At 39.1% G+C, this 20,962-nt stretch overlaps 1 protein-coding gene across 5 annotated transcripts in view; it reads left to right on the forward strand.

The window, feature by feature from the left end:
- The first annotated feature begins 496 nt into the window (after positions 1 to 496).
- TDRD3 (tudor domain containing 3) overlaps positions 497 to 20,962 on the forward strand; it is a 158,954-nt gene continuing 138,488 nt past the window's right edge. For 2 of the 5 annotated variants that reach the window (XM_053916416.2, XM_053916418.1), the window contains exon 1: positions 549 to 1,453. In XM_053916416.2, the coding sequence (XP_053772391.1) occupies positions 1,413 to 1,453 (41 nt within the window). In that variant the 5' untranslated portion in view covers positions 549 to 1,412. Of the gene's footprint in view, positions 516 to 548; positions 1,454 to 1,673; positions 2,340 to 20,962 lie in introns of those variants that run through there. The other 3 variants (XM_053916421.1, XM_053916417.2, XM_053916419.2) reach the window with 3 other exon arrangements.

Consider the following 20,962-nt stretch of genomic DNA (forward strand, 5'->3'; position numbering starts at 1 on the left):
GAACTCTGGAAAACATCGCGATTTTAGAACTATGACTTTTGGGAAGCCCGAATGACACACCCCAGTTAAAATCGCAAAAATCCGTATTAAGTAATTTTAGCTCCACCCCGGACAATTATCACCTTTCTTTCTGTAACAGTCAAAAATATCCTTCCCAGACCCAGGAGTGGCTCTGCCCAGTTCCGCAGTCCGCTTTAAATCTGTTTTAGATGATGGCTTCAAATAAAACTATCGTGGTGGTAAGATTTAAGTTCTTAACAGTCTCACCCTGGGACCTGGCAGACGAGCCCACGGCCACTCCATTCTTTTTCTTGGGAGCCGTTGAAGACCGTGGAGGGTGGAGCAAATTTTTAGGGAGCGGCTCCCAGAGCCGCGTGCTTCCTGATTGGCTGACGTGTGTCACAGCTGCCCAATCACACTAGAGCGTACCGCGGAGCTCCGCCGCGGCGCATGCCCACTCAGGGACCCGCCCTTGCGCTTCAGCCCGCCCGAGAGCCTAAGGTTACCCGCAAATGGTCGGTGGGAACACGGTCTGGTGTGCTGTGTCAATGTCCCAGGGTCGGGCCCAGTGAAACAGAGACAAGAAAAAACGAGCACTGACTCAACTGACCGGTTTCTCCACATTTCTTAAGTGCTGGTTTTCTTGGGTTTGACCATTAACTTTCATTGTGGTACCTGCCCTGGACTATCTGATTTGCTTGTGGGGTCAGGAGAAAAAGTCGACTGCATTCATTGCGTCCAGGCTGACAGAAAAGCAGGATGAATGGAATGAGTCCTTATAAGAAAGTAAACTTTTTTCCTACGCAGAATGGGCTTGGGAACAGCTTTGCTTTGAGTCTTACCGCAGGAAACATGGCCGTATAAGCGCGGTACTGCAAGAGCTCCCTCGTGTCCATCTCAGTGCTAGCGTTACCCTGGTCTCTCTGAGCTGACCGTCTATCTGTTAGCGCAGGGATAGCGGACGTTACTCTGCTCTACACAGAACCTCCCCAACTAGTTTCCAAGGTGTGCAACTCAGAAAAGTGACCCAGAACAAGAGACAACCAGCCTTTGGCGGAGAGGCAAAATCTCGTGGACCTTCGTAACAAACCGGCCGGCTACCTCCCGGCCTCATCCCGTCCCTGGCTGATTACTACCTCGGCGCGCCGCAGGCACCCAGACCCACACCGGGCCAGCCCCTCCGGCCGCTCGGAAAACTCGGCGTGCGGAACCCGCACGCGGAAGCACCGGCCGCACTGAGCATGCCCAGTTGTAGTGTCGACCAGAGGAGTTTTTTTTTTTTCTTTTTCTTTCTTTTCTTTCTTTTTCTTCCTTTCTTCCTTCCTTTTTTTTTTTCGTTTTTGTCTAAAGTAGGAAGCCGCCCCCCCCACCCCCATCCCAGCCCCCCACCATCTCCGGCCTAAGCAGCTGCCATGGCCGAGGTGCTCGGCACGGCGTTGTCCCAGGCGGGTTGGTAAGTGGTGAGTCCCGCCGGCCGCAGGCGCGGACCTGGGCCCCAAGGAGGGTTGGGGTTGGGGGCGGTGGGGTACGCGTCGGGGTGGGCGGAGGCCGCCGCCGGTCCCCGGCCTCTCCCCAGGCCCTCCGGCCCGGCTCCGCCCCCGGCGCCGCGCGGAGCCGACCAAGTCCCCCAGCTCCTCTCCGGGCGGCGGCGCGGCCTGGGCCCCGGGTGGCCTGGGCCCGGGTGGCCGGCGGCTCGGGTGAAGCCGGGGGGCCACGGGCAGGGCCGCTCAGGCCCAGGCCTGATCGGGCCCGCCTTGAAGGACCCGCAGCGCCGTTCGCGCGTCTACCGGGTGGGGGAGTTGCTGTGGCGGGACGAGGGGCGGCGAGGGCTGGAGAATCTAGTGCGGCGGCGGAGAATCGCGGCCGGAGCCCGCGGGCCCGCAGGAAGTTGAGGGCGGTGGAGAGCACAGCCCTTGCTGCTGCCCGGGTGCCGCTTATTTCTAAGTACAGTACTGACGGGCGTGAGGCTGAGCTCCGGGGCGCACACACAACTTCTGAAGCTCAGAATGACCGTCCTGTCAACGCATGTGGTTGCTCTGTAGAACTTTTCTTGAAGCGACGGAGGTGTTCAGCTATTTAAAGACATTTCATGCCAAGATTTTTAGGATCTGAAAGCAATACAACATTAAACGAAATTAAGCAGTTTCTGGAACTGCGGCCATTACAGTTTTAAACATCCAGTTTCATTCAGTAACGCTTTTCCAGGCCTGCACAGGCAGTCTGAGATGAAGGGTGGGAAGGCAGATGATTTGCCTGCTCTACAGAAGTGCACAATCTTCGCGAAAAGAGGAGAGAGGGAGACATTAAAAAGTTCAAGTACAAAAGCGGGGAAAATAGTGGTAAGTTGTACCGAGGAGTAGAGAGATGTGCAATGGAATTGGAGGGAAGGAGAGTTAAATTTCCTAGAGAAGTGGGAGGAGGCACCGAAGTAGAAAATGTTTATGGGTTTGCAGAACTGACACTAGATCCATTTGCTTCGTGGAAGTGGTAGGGTGTCCAATGAAGATTAAGACCAGAAAGTTTGGGGCCAGATTACGGAGTCTGCAAGTACCTAAAAGATGTGAATTTGGTATTGTGAATAAAGTTTTTGATTAGAGTGATATTAGTAACACCTGTGTTTAGAAGAAGCTGCGCCTGGCTGTACAGTCACCCGTTTTTCCAGGTGGAAACTGAGCTGTTAAGTAATTTTCCAAAATGACATTGCTAGAAAGTGGTGGAGCTGAATGGTGATCACAGGAGGGCCACTTCCACATCTGGTGCTTTTAACTATTATGTTTTATTGTTCCTACAGTTTTTGTGTAGAACACCATTAGCATGAAAAACGGTAAAGTTTAAAAATCACCTTGTTCGGTTTTATTTTTGTTCTTTCAACTGGAATCTCTTACTTCAGTTTCTTTACCTCACAAAGTTGTCTTGGAGAATCTTGGATCACTCTTCCATTGGAGTTTTTCCCCATTTTTCATTACATTGAGCCTTAGTTCTTCAAACTAGTTTTATAATTTTATTTACAAACTTAGTCTTTTACTGCTTCCCAGCAGGACCTCACCTCCTTTAGAAAGGCTAATCTAATTATTTTGGTTCCAAACACACACTACCGTATTTTGCCAAGTATAACGTGCACCCACATTTTGGCCCAAACTTTCAGGAAAAAAAATCTTTTGTTTCAATTTTTTAATTCAATTATTTATTTAGTTATTTTTAGAAACAAGACCTGTTATCATATTCCAGGGTATTATTTTGCATGCAGATATGGTTATTTCTTTCTGGAGTTACACTTTTAACACATAAGCATAAGTAAAAGAATTAAAAGCATTTATATAGATATGGAATTAGCTCTACCTGTGTATAATGTGCACCCTTATTTTTCCCTCAAAAATTTGGGCAAGAAAGTGTGCATTATACATGGCAAAATACAGGTAAATTGTTCTCTTTGGATTCCTTAAGAGTGGGAACTACATCTTATTTTTCTGTTTATCTGTAGTGCCAGGGAGCACAGTACATTGTAGGTTTTCAGTAAAGTGTAATACAGTTGAGTTTGGAATATCCCTGTCAATTCTCGCCTAGGTAGAGTTCCTCCATTTGTTATTTTGTTATAAATCCCCAGCACTGTCATATTGTAACATGTGCGACTATGTATTACAAATTATCTCTTTACATGTTTTACTTTCATCAAACTGTCTTGCTTTTATGTGACTTTGACTCATAAAGAGGCGTAATCTTTGGGTCTGATAAAACTATCTTTCTAGGAGTTGGAGAATGTCATGTATCTTCTGATGGGTCTTGAACAGACTAGATTTGTACCAAAGAAGAGGAGGAACCCCTAGGCTTTTGGGTGGCCTGTATTGTAGAAGATCTTATGTTTAAGTAGAGACTTATTACATTAAAATAAAGAGTCTCAAAGGATTAGGTAGGGAAGAGCATTGGAAGGAGAATTTCTGACCGTAGAGCAGCTTTGGTCAACTCATTCTAGTTCTGACATTCTGAGTGTCCTCTAACTCTTGAAATTCTCTATTATTGTCATTGACAAAATCATTTTTCTGTGTGCTCTGTCTACTCACTTCATTCCTCATAGGATCTGAAAAGAAATAGGTGCTAAAACACCTAAACTATTATCAAGTCTGTTTGATCAGTTTCACCTAAAATAGTAGGTTAGGGAAGTACTTAGTGCTGAAAGCTTGTTTCTGAAAATGTTTCTGAGAAACGTACTCAGGGAGTACAGATGATGTATATAGACCAATTTATTATTCCAGTTTGTTATTTTTGAGTACATTTGTCCCCTTAAGTCTTTAATCTTCCTTAAAACCCCACAAAAATCAATATGTAAAAATACAACTCCAATAGTAACCGCCTTGGCAGATACCAGATATCCAAGGTCTATCCAGAAAGTATCCAGCCATGTAGTCCGAAAAATAAAGGCATTTACTGAAGACGATACAACATACAAGGAACATTGTACACAGGGCAGTAATGCCTTAGTCCCCTTCAAATTAGACACCTTGGACCCTCACACAGTTCTTCCAATTGCCATCAGCTGTCCTATCGTATTTTCCTGAATCTCTCATTGATGGTTGGATCTCTTCCCTTTCAAAGGTGATTTTAGTTTTGGGTAAAGCCAGAAGTTGCAGGGCACCAAATCTGGGCTGTAGGGGGCTGAGTTACGTGGGTATTTTGCCAAAAGACTTTGCATGAGAGGTGATGCATGAGCAGGTGGCTTGTGGTGATGAGGCTGCCAGTCACCACTTGCCCATAGTGGCGGCCTTCTGAATCATCTGAATCATTTCTGCAGAGGAATGTTCAAGCTTAAAGCAAAATTTCCTGCAGATATTTTTGCTCTACTTGCTCAGTCATTTTGAATGCTACAGCCACACAGGTTATGTGCTTACTTAATGGCGTCTGCTGTCTGCACCGACTAGTAAGTGAAGTCGCCATTGTTCTCGCGTGCACACTCCAGTCTACTTTCCTTGGTTGCCAGGTTTCATCTATGTCTTACAAACCATTCTCATTGTATTAACAATGGCTGGACTTTTTCTGGACACACACACACACACACACACCCATTAAGTTTAATCAGCAAAACCTAATACTTTCTGTACTACTGGCCACTTACTATATATACATATATACATATATATATATGGCATTAGGTTTGCTGATTTGAACTTAAAGATCCTAGGTACTTCTACAGTATGGTGGTTATGTTTAAATAATGCACTAAATGGTATATTGGTTTTTGTAATGCTTAATTATATGTGTGGAATAACAAGTCACTGATTTGACTTGTTTGTCTAGATAGCAGGCTTACTTCACTCTCTGCTTTTATTGTTTTTTCTCTTTGGAGATTTCCCTTAAGGAGGAATTGTATATTTATACTAACCTTTTGAGTCTTTAGAATTTTATTTTTTTTAAATATCAACCTTTGAAACTTAAAAAAAAATAGAAACTGTTGAACAAAAAATTCAACCAAGTTAATTTAAAGATCTAACTGGTTCTATTGAATGATTCATGAATCAGACAGCATCCCATGCAATAAAGAGAAAAGTGCTCTCAGGAGGGAGAGTCTGAAACTGCAATTAGAACAGGTAGTAAGTTTTCGTGGGGCTTATCACATTGACTACATTCAGGGTCTGTTTGCTTTTAACAGAAGATATTAAGGGAACATAATCAGCTGTGTTTGTGTTTTTGAAAAGACATTTTCCTTAGAATTAATGATTGTACAGCTAACTCCCTTAGTGTGCAGATGAGGAAACTGAAGCATAGAGCGTGTTGACAATTTGCTCAGAGTTATGAGTGTCAGAACCAAGAATAGAACCTCAAGGTCCAGAATAAACATTCAGTACTTCATTGTCACCAAGTTGTGACCACTTCTAATTTAAATTGTTGATCAAAAAACACATTTTAAAACTTAAAACTGGATTTTGAAGCATTTTGTGTTATGTAAATTTACTTTCTTATTTGGGAAAGCTAAGGTCTTATTCTGTGGAGTGAGGTTATTGGGCTTAGGGAAGCCTTTACCTTTTAGTGGTTTACCTACTTGCTGATTTAAGTTCATTTGAAAACCTTGTTAGTTTTTTGAAGTCCAAGAATATCTGAAAATGTAACATACTATATTGTGTATTTTCCCCTTATCCAGTAGTTTTGAGTTGAAGACACCAAAGGTAGCTTTAGAAATAGGGTGTTTTATTCTGAAAGAGTGTTACAGGTTTCTAACATCCAAGGTTTAACCAGATTGTGCTCAAGGGTGTTTGTTTTTGTTTTTGGCAAAGAGGGCGGGGTCTAAGGGAAAGAGAGGATGAACACAAAGGTCTTCTCCTTACCTTGTCCCCTTTGAATTTCACCTTCCCTTTTGGGTGGTCTCTCTTGGATTACAAGGGCTACCACCATACTGATGTCTTCCGGCCCAAGTGTATACCAAACCTCACTCTTTTGTTTCATCTTTGAACCACTGAGAAAGGCTACCACTTATAAGAAGAGTCTTTATCAAAATTTAGTGCTAGAGGAGAACAACCGTGGGATAGAGAAAATAAGGAGCACAATGTCAGTATGGATTAAAAAGTGATCATTGCTGTCTTGTTTTGAGGGGCCTGCCCTGTTTTCTTCACGTTGCCTTGAGAGAGCTACTTCAGAGAACTGGAAAATCTTCAGGACATTTTGCTGGAATTTCTCTTTCCTGGCTTTTGACCAGTACACAGACGGGGAGTTTCTTTTCTCATCCCATCACCTAGAAGCTTCCTCCCAAACACATTAATGATCAGGACCAAAAAAAAAAAAAAAAAAAATCAGATTCCTGTTCTGCATTCTACCCCTGTGCCTTTTTGTTTGTTTAGTTTCAATTTTTTGAGAGAGACACCTATTCCCCAGCAGACTGCTGGTGAATGATCTCAACCTTCAAAGAAGAAACAACCTTTGCAGCAGCCAGCATTAATATAACTACACCTTCAGGTGATACACTCTTGGTAACAGTTGTACAATAAGAGTTTATGCAAAAGGGATTTCAGTGTAACTCTGAAGCATAGGTATGTTTGTAATGTTGGTAGCTCTATAGGGTTGCATATGTTAGGTTCAGGATGTTTTTTTATTATCTAGAATTAAAAATACTTTATCATTACCACTTTGATAGCAATGTACCCTTGGAACACTCGTGTGGAAAAGATCAGAACCATTAAAACACTTTTTGCGTGAAACCGAATAATAGGTCATGCTGAAGAACACTAAATGAAACCAGTCTCTCTGTACTTGGTTTTCAGGGGAGCTTATTGGAGACATCCTTCTATTTTGAAATATTTCTTGTTTCTTTAATGAGCATTTGTAATTATCTCTTTGGTTTATATCGTTTGTGAAATAATAATATTCAAAGGCAATAAGCCTTCTTGACCCTCTATCTCAAAATATATATTGCCTGGCTGCTTCTACAGATATTGTAAACTTCCGAAAATGACTGGATAGTCTGTTAAACTGTTCAAGTTTTCAGATTTTAAGGTGCCATTTGCAGTGATTTTATTTTTTTGGTGAATAACCTATAAATCTAGTTGAACTTCCTATAGACTTGACTGCCTGAAGCATAAGGGGGTATAAAAAGGAACTTGCTACCTCAGCAAGTTGAAAGTAATCTCTTCTCTCACAGCAGCATTTGCTAAATCAAGTAAAAATTGCATAGTAACATTTCAAGAATCATAAAAATACAACTAAATTACTTTTTTGGCTTATGTTTTCTCCTTTCCACAATAGAATATGGGTATTTTGACTTATCAAGTTATAGTTAAGCCCCATCTCTCTAGAAATTCTGACTTTTTGAAAGGTGTAGGATTTAGAAGTAGCTGAAGAACACTTTACCTCCAGATAATTTTTAGAAGAAACAGACTGCATTCCCAGCAATACAAACATTTTTATGTAAAATTAAGAAACATTCGTGAAGTCAGAGGATGACAAAGAAAAGCAGAGAAGGAGGGCAAAAATGTGTTGTGATAATCTAAAGTATTGACAAAGGTGTCAAATCAAAGATAATGATGGCAGAAAAGAAGCACTTTGATAATGTAGAGAGCAAGGAAAGAACTGCATTTTACTCCAGGGCTGGACAGAGCTTTATGAAAAAATGTACCTTGGTATTGTAACCCTGTAACACCCACTCAGTGGGTGTGAGTCTGAGCACATGGGAGCACTTCCCACACATATTACAGTTTTACAGCTTTTAGAGACAAATAGCTACCCTTGCCCCTCATCTTGTTGGGTACATCATAGCCACCTAACAAGACACCGTGTCGCGACAGGCAGTTTCTTTAGTATAGAGCTTCTGAAAGTATAATAATCATTACAACAATAGTCAATTATAACGCAGAGGAATGTATGTAACCCTATAGAGTAATGCCTACTGAAATACATGTAGTAAGTATATATTTCTCTTACAGCAAACAAACACTGTGTTTGTTGTTGGGATGATATACAAGACAGGCAGAATTTAGACGCCATACACTGGTATTTTACATGTGGAGTGTTGTTGAAAGCAGTTGACTCAGACTTGGGTCTGGAAGGCTCTCCAGAGGTAATGATATGTAAGCAGAGTATGTTGAATATGCCATCTCATAATGTGGTATCTGGTCTTTGAGGAAGAAAACAAGATAGGTGTATTGGTGCAATCATTCAACAAATAATTATTGAATATCTTGTTGTGGCGGGCAGTTTCTTTAGTCCAACTGGATGTAGTCTTACAGGGAGGGAGCCATTAATTACGTATTTAAACATACTGCATCTGTAAAATATACTAGAGAGGAGAAGGGACGTTGTTCTTTAAGAACTTATAAAAAGGAAAATTTGATGACTTCATAATGGTCAGAGACTGTTTCCCTGAGATCTGGAGGATGAGTGGGAACTAAATAACCTAAGTGAGAGGAAAGCAGCACATGCAAACATCATGTAAAGGTCATACAAAGATCTGAGGGGCCAGGATGGGAGGAGGGCAGGACAAAACGCAGCATAATGAGATGGGTCGGGAGATACTCAGGAGCTAGATCACGCACTTGGGCTTTGAAGACCATTGTAAGTTTTGTTTTTATTCTGAAGGCAATAGAAATAGTTGAAAAGTTTTATCAGGGAAGGGGAGAGTTGAAGGCAGGTTGACATCATAGGTAACTTGTGAGTGTACTTGCATTGAAGAACATGGATCGGAGGTGGGCAGGAGTAGACAGATGGTGTGCGTGATGGTTGTGATGGAGAGCAGTAGATTGAATTGAGATATTAGGAGGTAAATGGACAAAATGTTTTGCTGGAGTGGATATGGGAATGAGAGAAAAGGAAGTGTCAAGGGGCTGGGTTCTGGGATTTTGGCTTGTATAACTGAATAGGTTAGATGGGGACTATTAGAAGAGGGCCACATTTCTGAGGGATGAATCATGAATTCAAATTGGACATTATTTGAGCATGAGGTGCCTTTCAGTCACCTAAAATAAGATCCAGCCAGGCATTAGGAAATGCTAATTTTACACTCAGAAGAGAAGACTGGAGATACAAATATGGAGTCATCTGAGTATAGCTGATGATTGAAGCGGTGCCTGGGTGAGATCAGTTAAGGCTGTGCTCTCCAGTTCGTTAGACATTAGGCACATGTGAACACTTGAAATGTACCTAGTCCAAATTTGGGTGTGCCGTAAATGTGAAATACATACTGAGTTTGGAAGACTTAGTACAAAAAGGGAATGTAAATATCTCATTAGTTTTTATATCATTACCTATTGAAATAATGCTTCCAGTATATTGTAGTAAGATATATTATTACATTAATTTTAGCTATTTTTCTTTACCTTTTAAAGTCCGGCTACTACAAAACTTACATATGTGGCTTGCATTATGTTTCCATTAGACAGCATTGGTCTGTGATCTGGATCTGAAACCACGCTTTGGGTGAGAATAAGCTCGGTTCAAGCTCTGGGGATTTCAGCATTTTTAAGGAGCTGCTAGAGAGGGGAAAGAAGCTTTATGAGAAAAGCTTCTTAATGAAAACCATGAATTTTTCTAAAATGGACATACCTTAAAGAGTTCTGTGACAAGATTATTTGATTAGGTCAGTGTTATTTTGTTGACTTGTTGATACTAGAGATTCAGAGCAATTTTTAAACACTCTTTATAAATTTAGGTATCTGAAGATTTATTGTTTTAATTCCTTTCAATTTCCCCCAAACTCCTCTAAATATAAAATGCAGTAGCATCTTTTCAGAAGTCACTCTTTCGTGGATATAAAGTGAAGATGATGAGTTGTAATTTTTATTTTACTAAATTCTAAACAGGACCTTGAAAAGTTTGACAATTAATAAAGGTAGATGTTGCACAATAAAATACTTAATATGAAACATTAAACATAGATATTGATGGAAAAACTTGCTAAATAAAGCCAACATTTTATAATGGATTGAAATTGATTCAGTTTAACTTTTGTTTTGAGAGAGAAATAGGGGTATATGCAAGTTTAATTGTCCAAAAAGTTGATAGGTAATCATGAAAAGTTAATAACATAAGTCTTCCTTTTGCCATAAATATGTTCTAATTCTGGATCCAGAGAAATAAATGAGTATGTGTTTTTTCTAGTTAGTTAAAATAGTTTGATTGATGCCTTATAATTTTGTAAGTTTCTCTAAGGCAAAGATCAAGTCTTTTCATTTTTACAGTATTTCTGGCATTTAGCCAGGTGTGAGGTACACAGCAGACACTCAATGCTTGTGGAATGAATATTAGTGTCATCTTAATCAGTATCTTTCACTTTATTGTTTTTATATTCTCAAGGAACATGAAACTTGTTCAAGCTTTTTGTAGAGTAGAAATTTATTTCTGAAATGAATGTTGTGAAGTTAAAAAAAGTTTTTATGGAAAAATATAATCTGTATAGATATGTAGTAAATAACCTGTTATACAAAGCTTTCCCCATTTATTGATGTTAACTTCTAACAGACTACAAACACATGCACTCATAAGTATATATTTGTATTTAGTTAGATGTAAATTCCTATAAAATTTCTTTGCTTGGAACAACTGTTTCTGTAGGGACTTGAAATGTTCTCTCAAAGCAATATTAATAGAAACTGTTTTCAAAAGTTTGTTAAATTAGTATGTTCTACTTCCTAATTATTTTTTTACACATTTGATATTTTACAGTATGCTAAAATTGTTACCCTTCTCTTTGATAGTTCAGAATTGCTTGTTTTCTCAGAGGCCCTGGTCAGCTCAGAGGCCCTGGTTAGGAAGGCGTTAAGATGATGCAACTGTAATTCATTCCAAGACCTTTGATGAGGGAGAAGAAAGTAGGCAATTAGGCGCTTTGCAGTCTAGTAAGCACAGATAGGGTTTCAGTCCACTGGGGCTACCTGAGGACCCCACTGAACTCAGGTTGCTTTTTTGTTAACTTTCAATTATGAACATCAAAAAAGACCATGTGTGTGTTACTACTTAAGATAAAAAGCAAGGGAAATAGGCTCCTCCTCAGTGTCCTTCCTTAGTTCACTATGATCAGAATGGCAGGTATCAGTGATCTTTCTGCCTGAGCTAAGAGTATAAGTTGATATGCAGGGGCTTCTACTCCTAGGGGTTTGCCATGAACTTTTTTGTCCAGGCTGTCCGATGATTGATTCCCTCTGTCTGTTCCACTCTTAATTTGTGAGTTATAGTGTTATTTCTCCAAGATTGTGTTGACTTAATTTGTTTCCTCAGCTGTGCTTCATGGGAGGGATGGGGTAAGGTTAGTACCCAGACCCCAACAGAGTCTTATTTGATTGCTGTGTTTTGAAGTTTTATAGGATTAGGCTGTACAATTTTCTTATTTTATTGCTGCTGATAAATTTTTTGACTGCTTTTTGTGGTTGTGCTTATTTTCTTTCTTTTTATTATTTTTTCCTTGTTCATCTAATTAGTTACATATCCATCACAAATCATTGTAAGCATATATTAATTAGGTGTTTCTTTGACAATTAAAATTGATAAATAATGAAAGTATTTTTATAATGTATTAAAAACACGATTACCATAGCAATACCATGAAATTCCAATGCCCACTTTGTGTCTGTGTTTCCATCATTGTTGATGCAAACTGACCACCCGCAATAACATTTATTTGTTGCTAAACATATCTGACTGCTCCTTGCTACACAAAGACACTTACCATTGTACTCATTAATTTATTTTAACCAATTAAAAGACAAGATTTCTTTTGCAAGAATATTTCACAATTGGAACACACCTACATATAATTAGATGTAGTTTCTTAACTAACTGAAAGTTTAAAAAGAGATTTTGATATAACATCATAAAAAACATAGTCCAGTGTTGAGGTATAGACTTGAATGGGTACAGGGTAATGAGAAAGGACTTCGTGTTTAAATGGCACGCGACAGAAATCATGGTGTGCATGCTGAAGTCTGATTATCTTTAAACGGCAATTGGGCCTTAAAACTTTTACCAGTTTATGCTTATGTGAATAAGCATTTATGTTGATATTATTTTAACTAAAATGCAAGAAGTGGCCCAACATAAATTCTTCTAATATTTAAAAAACTACTCCCTGTTACTTAGGTTGAAGGCTAGTCTGACGTAACAGAGACGCTACATCACAGTGATCTAAAGAACATAGGCTTCTTTTCGGTCTGTCACAAAACAACCAGGGTGGTGGTGAATTCTACTTTGTGCTGTCATTTAAGGACCCAGGTTCCTTCCCTCCTATTGTTTTGTTGTCCTTAACCCCTGCTACTCTAACCGTGGTCCTCAGACCAGCAGCATGAGCATCCTGGTAGCTTGTTAGTAGTGTAGAGTCTCAGTCCTCCACTGTAGGCCTACAAAATCAGCATCTTTATTTGAACAAGATCCTCCCAGTGATTTCTTTGCACGTTAAAGTTCAGAAAGCACTACTCTGGGGCATTGCCATTGTCTTCACAATTGTAGTATGGTAGCCGCCTCATTTGGGTTTCAGCTAGTAGGCAAGGGGAGGACAGCAGAGAACCATAGAGTCACTTCCCAGACAGGAAAGGTGCAGGCCTCATGTCCATGGTTTCCAAGAACTGAGCCTCACATCTACCTGAAAAGGAAACTGAGAAATGTTTTCTAGCTCAGTGATTCTCAAAGTGTCAGTTTTTAAAATTTCTAATTTTTCACAGATGAAAACGTTTGTAAACTGTAAAATCTTCCAGTAATGTCAGATTGCTCTAACAGTTTCTAAGTGCTTACCTTAGTTTCTGAGCTTATTCCATCATGGGGCAATAACAGAGTTTGAGGATTGGTAGTGACTGATCCATGGATAGCCCTTGAGGTAGTTCTGTTTTCTCTGGACACATTTTGAAATTTCTGCTCAGTGATACTGTTGAAATTATGATAAAGTTGCATGAATTGGTATGAATGAATTAGGCACCTTTTTTTTTTACTTTTTATACTTTTTGATATAATTTGCTTTTAATATTCTACTTTAAAAATGATAGTGATCATCTTATGTCTGTAAAAGACTTCTCTTTTATTCTTCTCTTTCTCCAACATATAATTAGGGAAGGAAAGCTTGCAAAGCCTTTCCCCAATTATATGTTATTCCATAATAATAAATAGTATGTATAAGTTTATTATATTTGCTTATAATAGGGGATTGCTAACCTTGGTTTAATCATATCGGTGATAACCTAGTACGGCACATCACTGAATGGTCATGCTTTCTGTAAGATCATACTTTCAGTTATGAACTAATACTAGTTTACAGTTGGTGTTATGAGACTTATCTGTGCCATTACCATACTGGCAAACATTGCTTGACATGGTTTGCAATATTCCTGTCTCAACATATTTTCATGGCAGACAAAATTGAATTGGACCGTTGATGCTCTTTTAAAATGTTATATCTCATCACAATAATTTTCATGTATAAATTGAATTGTTGATAGTTATTGGTAATGCTTTAAGCAATAGGTATTTAAAAAATGTATGATCATAGATTTCTATAGATCTAAGACATACACTTTCAAAGTGGAAAAATAGGCTAATATTTGACTGATTTTTAAAAAATATTTATTTATTTTTAGAGAGAGGGGGAGGGAAGGAGAAAGAGAGGGAGAGAGACATCAGTGTGTGGTTGCCTCTTGTGCATCCCCTACTGGGGGCCTGACCTGGCCCGCAACCCAGGCATATACCCTGCCTGGGAATCTAACTGGTAAACCTTTCGTTCGCAGGCTGGTGCTCAGTCCACTGAGCCACACCAGCCAGGGGTGACTGATTTTTTTGTTGTTGTATTCAGCATGCGTGTTGTTGTTTTGGTCTGCCTGATATTAACCCAAAGCACCAATTTCTTTCTTCTTTTTTTTTTGGCCTAAGGTTCGCAGTATATATGAACTAACAGGTCAGCATTGTGAAAGTGTTGCCAAAGAACAGACTTGCAAACTTGAATCAATTTGTATTTGAAACTGTGCTTAATAAATTATGTGATTTTGAAGTTAAATTTTTATATTAGAATTATTAGTTAACTAGAATTACATCACAAAGTTGGATTATCATGAAGAATTACTGAGAAAATGAAAATATTTATGAAAACCCCACTATGTACCTAACCGATTTTCGGTTAGACTTTTACTTGCTTCTTAAGAAGCAATATGGTAGGTGGTTAAGAGAATGGGCTCTGAAGTCCAATTCTCTTGAGCCAGGGTCACTTGAGCATATTAACTAACTGCTCAGTTTACTCATTTGTTAGTGGTGCGGATTGTAACACCTAACCCATATTATAACTACGAGGACTAATGAGTTAATACAAAGTGCTTAGAACACTGCTTGTCACCTGAGTGCCCAGTAAAAACTAGCAGTTCTTCCCATTGTATGTTAAGACTGGACTCTCATCATTTATTGTTGCCGATCGATAAATTCATGTTGTTTGCAAATACATGGATTTCTGATGTGTCACTTTTGGAAAAATTTTTTGTCATTTACTCTATTTTAGAATACCTCATACATATTGCCTCTAAAAGGGTTACTTTGATAAAGACAAAATCTTTATATCATACGAATTTTGAATCTTGTAATAAAGTATATCTTACCATTTGGTAATCTTATTATTAATGTCTAAGCAAAGATAAATGATACAGATAGAATATTTATTTCATATAATATTAATTATTTCACTTGGAGTTAAAAAAAGCCATTTGGGAGAGGAAACTGTTACTATTCAGTCTGTTATGGAAGTGAATTTAGTAAGTCTCAGAAGCAGAGGGCTGGTTATTTCAGTCTTGTTGAAATGTTTCATTGTTATTAAGTATCTGACTTTGTTTTTGGTAAATAAAAATTTTGCTTAAGGAGTATGGGGTAATCCTCCTCAAAAATTAAATATTTGGAGCCAATTATGTAATATGTAAATTTATGGGACAGTATAAAATTTTTTAAAGATTAAATACATTTTTGAGAGAGATATCTTTTTAGTCTAGTTTTTGAAGAAGGAAAGATTATATATAGCTTTACCTTAAGTAAGGTATCGTCAAACTATGGCCGATGGACCAAATCTGGACCCCTCCTTGTTTTTGTGAATAAAGTTTTATGGGAACTCAGCCAATACATGCTTTTGAGCATGTGGCAGAGCTGAGTAGTTGTGACAGAGATCCTATGGATGGAAAAACCGACAATTTTTACTATTTGGCCCTTTCCAGAAAATGTTTGCTGATTTCTGCCTTAAGTAATTAGTGAAATACATTTATTAGTTCATTATTACTTAGATACACTGAGGTTGAAATGATTACCCCATACTACTTGCCCAATATTTTTCAAAAATAACTTCAAAACCACTATAATCCTTGTTCTTATCCTTACTCATAATGATTAGTATGAATGGAGCTGCCTCACAGATTGGTAAATACTAAGTATTTGATGGGAATGTGCCAGTACTTGCAATGGGCCTTTCTATCACATACAGAATCGTCAGGTGTTTTTGAAATGGTCTACTGATTTTAATAGAACTTTTCCATTATGTCCTAGAACAGATAGAAATCCTTCATTGCTTTCAACTGAGAATTCTATCACACCTGGACAACTTTTGAATTTTATAGAAAAGCTAGACCACAGATAGTTTCTTTTTATTTTTTAAATCAGATCAGTACTGATTAAGGGAAGGCAACAAAGTAGATGTGAGATTGAAAAACCTGTTAAAACATATCAATCCTGAGTAAAATGTAGAAGTTTGTCTTTAGATAACATAGTACATTTGGTAGCCAGTCATATTTTAATTAACCCAATTTATCTGCAACAAGTTGATTTTGGATTAGAAATTGAACTTATGTAAACTTTAACTTCATGCGTTGGTTTGACAAAGGTTGGCGAAGTTTTGTAACAGTGTTCAGGCAACTAGGCTAAACTCCAGTGTTTCAGTTTGTGTTGCCATACCCATTCATATTTTTCCTTTGTGGATATGTGTCCTCAGGTTTGTAGGATTGCCAGTCTTACCGTGTGGAGATTCATATTCCCTGGGATCCAGTGCACGCTTTTCACTTTTGACATTCTGGTTATAGAAATTGGCATTACTGTTTCATCAGAACTTTCGCACATCATCTAACCACTTTGGTGTACTGGGGCTACGGCCAACAGTGATAACAAGGAAACTTCTGTTTAACAAATGTAAGCAATGGTAGGCAAATGCCATTATTGAGGAAAATTAGGTCCTGAATTTTAGCTAAATTAAACAGACCAATGCAATTTTTATAGCTCATTCATACACTGAAAAAATACAATAATTTTGAAGAATACAATAGTTTTTCTGTAAAAGTTACTATTTATTTTACATATGAAATTATGAGATGTATGCAAATAAAACTGCTTTTTTCCCCCAAATGGCCAAACTTTGTATGGGTGACTTGATGGACCACGACACCTACCACTGAGATCCACTGACAGTTTTAAATCAGGGACATCAAATGACCAAATTTGTTGAGTTTACAAAGATCACTCTGGCTTTTATTTCAAGGATGGGTTAAGAGATCAATACCCAGGCAGGGACAATTTAAAGAAAGCCATTCTTGGCACAGGCCAGAGTGGCTCATTTGGTTGGAGCATCATCTGTAAACTGAAGGGTCACGGTTCAATTCCTGGTCAGGGCACATGCCTAGGTTTCAGGTACCCCGGTTGGGCACTTACAAGGGGCTACTGATCAATATCTCTTTCTTCCATCAGTGTTTCTCTCCCTCTTTCTCTCTCCCTCCCTTCCCCTCTCTAAAAATCAATAAACATGTCATTGCATGAGGATAAAAAAAGAAGAAAAACATTCTTTAGAGACAAACATCAATTAGTTGGATTTTTTAAAGGGAAATTAAAGAAAAGGAGAACTTCGATATGCTCTCAGTGACCTTTACTTATCCTCCCCACCCCATTTAAAAATAAAAGCAGTTAATACTGTTTAATCTATTAGTGCTGGTGATTTCTTGATGTCGTTTGCTTAAGAGTTCATAAGTTTGCTGGACGCTTCAAAGATTGTGCTTTGTAAGTCAATAAAGTAAATGGTGACTTAAAATTTAACATGCTGTGATATGAAATTATAGCAAAAATGAGCTACTTTATTTCACTGACTCCCTTCAAAAAATAAGGCCTCTTTAAGTATAAGGATTTTTAAAGATGAGGGAGTCTTCATAAAATAGTTTCAGATCCAGATGTCTGAAGAGTAGCAGGGACATTATTTTTTTTTAACTAATGAACATTTAAGAACATATTTACAAAAAAGCAGTGATTACTGTCAGATGGGAAGGAACACTTGCTTTCACTTTTCCCATGATTGGGTTGATATGAACAACTGTGAATTTCATTCTTATTTTAGTTCTGTTTCCAAGCCAGGATGTGAATGAAGCTGTTTATAAAGGATTTATTAAATAACTAGATATTTATTAAGCAAGACATTTACTCCAAGATCTGAGTTTCCTTTTTAAGAAAATACTTTCTGTGCCTTTCCTGGTATTTTTCTTTGGTTTGAAACTTGTAGTTTTAATGTTGAGCACATGTATGATTATGTTTATATGTAGAATTCTTTGCACCAGTCTTCATGTTATAAGGTGGGTCAAAAGTAGGTTTAGAGTGTAAGTACACAAAACAGAGTTTATTCTAATATTATTACTTATTAATTATTCTATTTTCCATATGAACAACTGTAAACCTCGTGCCCCACCCTGTAATTTCTGCCTCCTCATCTATACCTACCATTCCCTCCGCAGCCTGGCTTGTGCTGCTCCCACACTACTGAGATGCCTTTGTCGGAGCTACCACGCACCTCTCACCCAGTGAGACACATTTCAGGCCTTTTCTTACTGACCTTTTTGCTACATTGGATGGTATTGGTCAGTTTTCCTCTTGAAATTCACTCTTCTTTGTTTCCTCTGACACTGCAGAATTCTTGTTCTCTTCATCATTTCTGATGATCCGTTTTCTGTCTTTTTATGGTATTCTTATCCCACCCTTCCCTGCCTTTTCTTACCTTCCCTATTGGTACTATCAAAGATCTGTTTTTGTTCCACTTTCTTATTCTTCGTACTTTAACTGGTCGATCTCATTTGATTTTGTTCCTTTATGATGATGATTCTTAAATCTACTTATGCTTGTATTTCAAAATGCAACCTTTTGTATGAAACACTTGCTATACAATTTAAATTAGGTATCACAGAGGCACCTCAAACTTCCCATGCTTCTAACTGTGCTTCTCTTCCCCAGTCTCCTAAATTCTTCTCATTATACTCTGTGTTGGTTTGTGGTCCACTCCTCTCACCAGTCATATAAGAGCCATTTTTGACTCTTACCACTCTCTTATATTTAAATTAAGAATCAGTCCTGCCAGTTTTACCTGGTAAATATATTTCCATTTCAGGCCTTCTTTCTTGGGAGCACATTAATAGCCACCTGATAGGTTTCCTTGCTACCTCTCTCCAGTCCATCCTTTACATGGCTGTGAGAATGTGTTATCTAAAAAGGTTGTTTATCTTTTACATCTCGTCAGCTAAGGGATGAAGTCTGTGTACCTTATAAAGGTTTGTATGGCCTCTTTTGTTCTCTCTGGCCTCCTTTCTTGCTCCTACCTCCCTATAGTTTCTACTCTCATAACATCATCCTGCTTGTGGGTTTCTTATGTACGTGGCATATTATGCCTTGCCGTCATATCATTTCTCATCGTGTTCTTTCTGCCTGTAATGATTGTTGCTGTTAAAGTTAATTAATTCATGCTTATAATTTTACTGTATTTTACTTTTTTAAATATTATTTTTATTTTTCGATTAGCGTTGACATATAATATTACATTAGTGTCAGGTGTACAGCCCAGTGATTAAACATTATATAACTTACTAAGTGATCATCCTGATAAATCTTGTACCCATCTAACACCATACATAGTTATTACAATATTTTTGACTATATTCTCTATGCTATACTTTACATCCATGACTGTTTTGCAACTACCAATTTGTATTCCTTAATCTCTCACTTTTATGAATTTTTTTTTGTTGCTTCCTTGTATTCCAAATTGCTATTTTGATTTTGGCTTCATCTACTCTACAGTTGATTCCTGCAAAGTTTTCTTCTTTTCTGTTAGTGTAACCTTCTTTTCTGACTGATTCTTTTTTATGGTTTCCATTCTTTTTTTATGCTGTTGAAGTTCTAAGTTCATCTATTCTTTCCCTAAGTTCATTGAGCATCCTTATAACCAGTGTTTTAATCTCTTCATCTAGGAGATTGCTTGTCTCCATTTTGCTTAGTTCTTTTTCTGCAGTTTTGTTCTGTTCTTTCCCTGGGGACATGCTTCTTTGTCTCCTCACTTTGTCAGCTTCGCTCTAGTACCTCCTCTCCCTCCCCCCCGCCCCCGCCCCCCATGTGAGCTGTGTAGACCCTTCTGTTGTGTTGAGCCTTGATTACTCTTGGTATGTCAATGGGAGGGATTTACCCCCAGGCAAATCAGCTGTAGGGACTGGCTGCGATCACCAGGAGGATCAGCTGTGCAGGGGCCCGCCCCACAGAGCAGGGCTTTACTTCAGAGGGGCTCTTTTGTCTATTGAGTCTTCCCCTTGAGTGTGTAGCTTTTGGAGGTGGTTAGGTGGTGCTTCCACATGCCCTGAAGCTGTCCAACAGGTACACTGACTCTCAGACCTCCCAGGGTCAGGGTCAGCCATCACCTCTGTTCTTCCCAAGGGCCACCTAGCATGAGCTACAAAGCATTCTTCAGATGGCTGCTTTTTGTGCTGGGCTTAGAAGTGCCCAGGAGAGGCCAAGCTTTGAACCAAGGCCAGCTGCCATTACCGCCAGGGCTGAGGCCACTTAGTAAGAGGTACAGGGCATTCTGAGGCCAGATGCTGCTTTTTTGAGAGATTTTAGGAAAGTCTGAAGCATGAGCCAAGACAGGTCACTTATATGGAAAAGCCACTGGAAACAGCTCGGGCGGGCCTGAAAGTTGGTTGGGGGCAGAGCCTCATGAAAGCATCAGGGCAGGATGAATAGTGTTAGCCAGGTTGGTAGAGACTCAGTTTTGGCAACTATTTGCCAGCTCTGTCAAGAGAAGCCTCATCAAAGGAACAATGGCATCTGCCAGCATTATTGTATGGGAGAAAGCTGCCCCTCCAGCTGTCATCTTGATGCCAGACACTTCAGTTCTTCTTCATATGTCCCTGGTGCCTTTCAAGCTACTGCCCCACAGCTGGAGCTCAGAGTGCTCTCTGAGTAAGTCTGTTTGTGGGCTGTTTAAAGAGGAACTTCTTGGGATTCCAGTAGCCTTCTGTCTCCCTCAGCTACAATCCCCACTGGTTTTCACAACCAGAAGCTATGGGGACTTCTCTTCTGGGCACTGGATCTCTGATATGTGAGGACCTGTTGGTCCTTAGGGGGGACCTCCAGAACAAAGCCCTCCTGATTTTTATTTACTACACGTGGGTGTGGGACAAGCCTGTTCTGCATGTCTGCCCTTCCTACTAGTCTGGGTGTGGCTTTTTCTTAATATCCTGAGTGGTAGGATTTCTGTTCA

The sequence above is a fragment of the Desmodus rotundus genome, chromosome 13 (assembly GCF_022682495.2).
Source record: "Desmodus rotundus isolate HL8 chromosome 13, HLdesRot8A.1, whole genome shotgun sequence".
NCBI classification, from domain to species: Eukaryota; Metazoa; Chordata; class Mammalia; order Chiroptera; family Phyllostomidae; genus Desmodus; species Desmodus rotundus.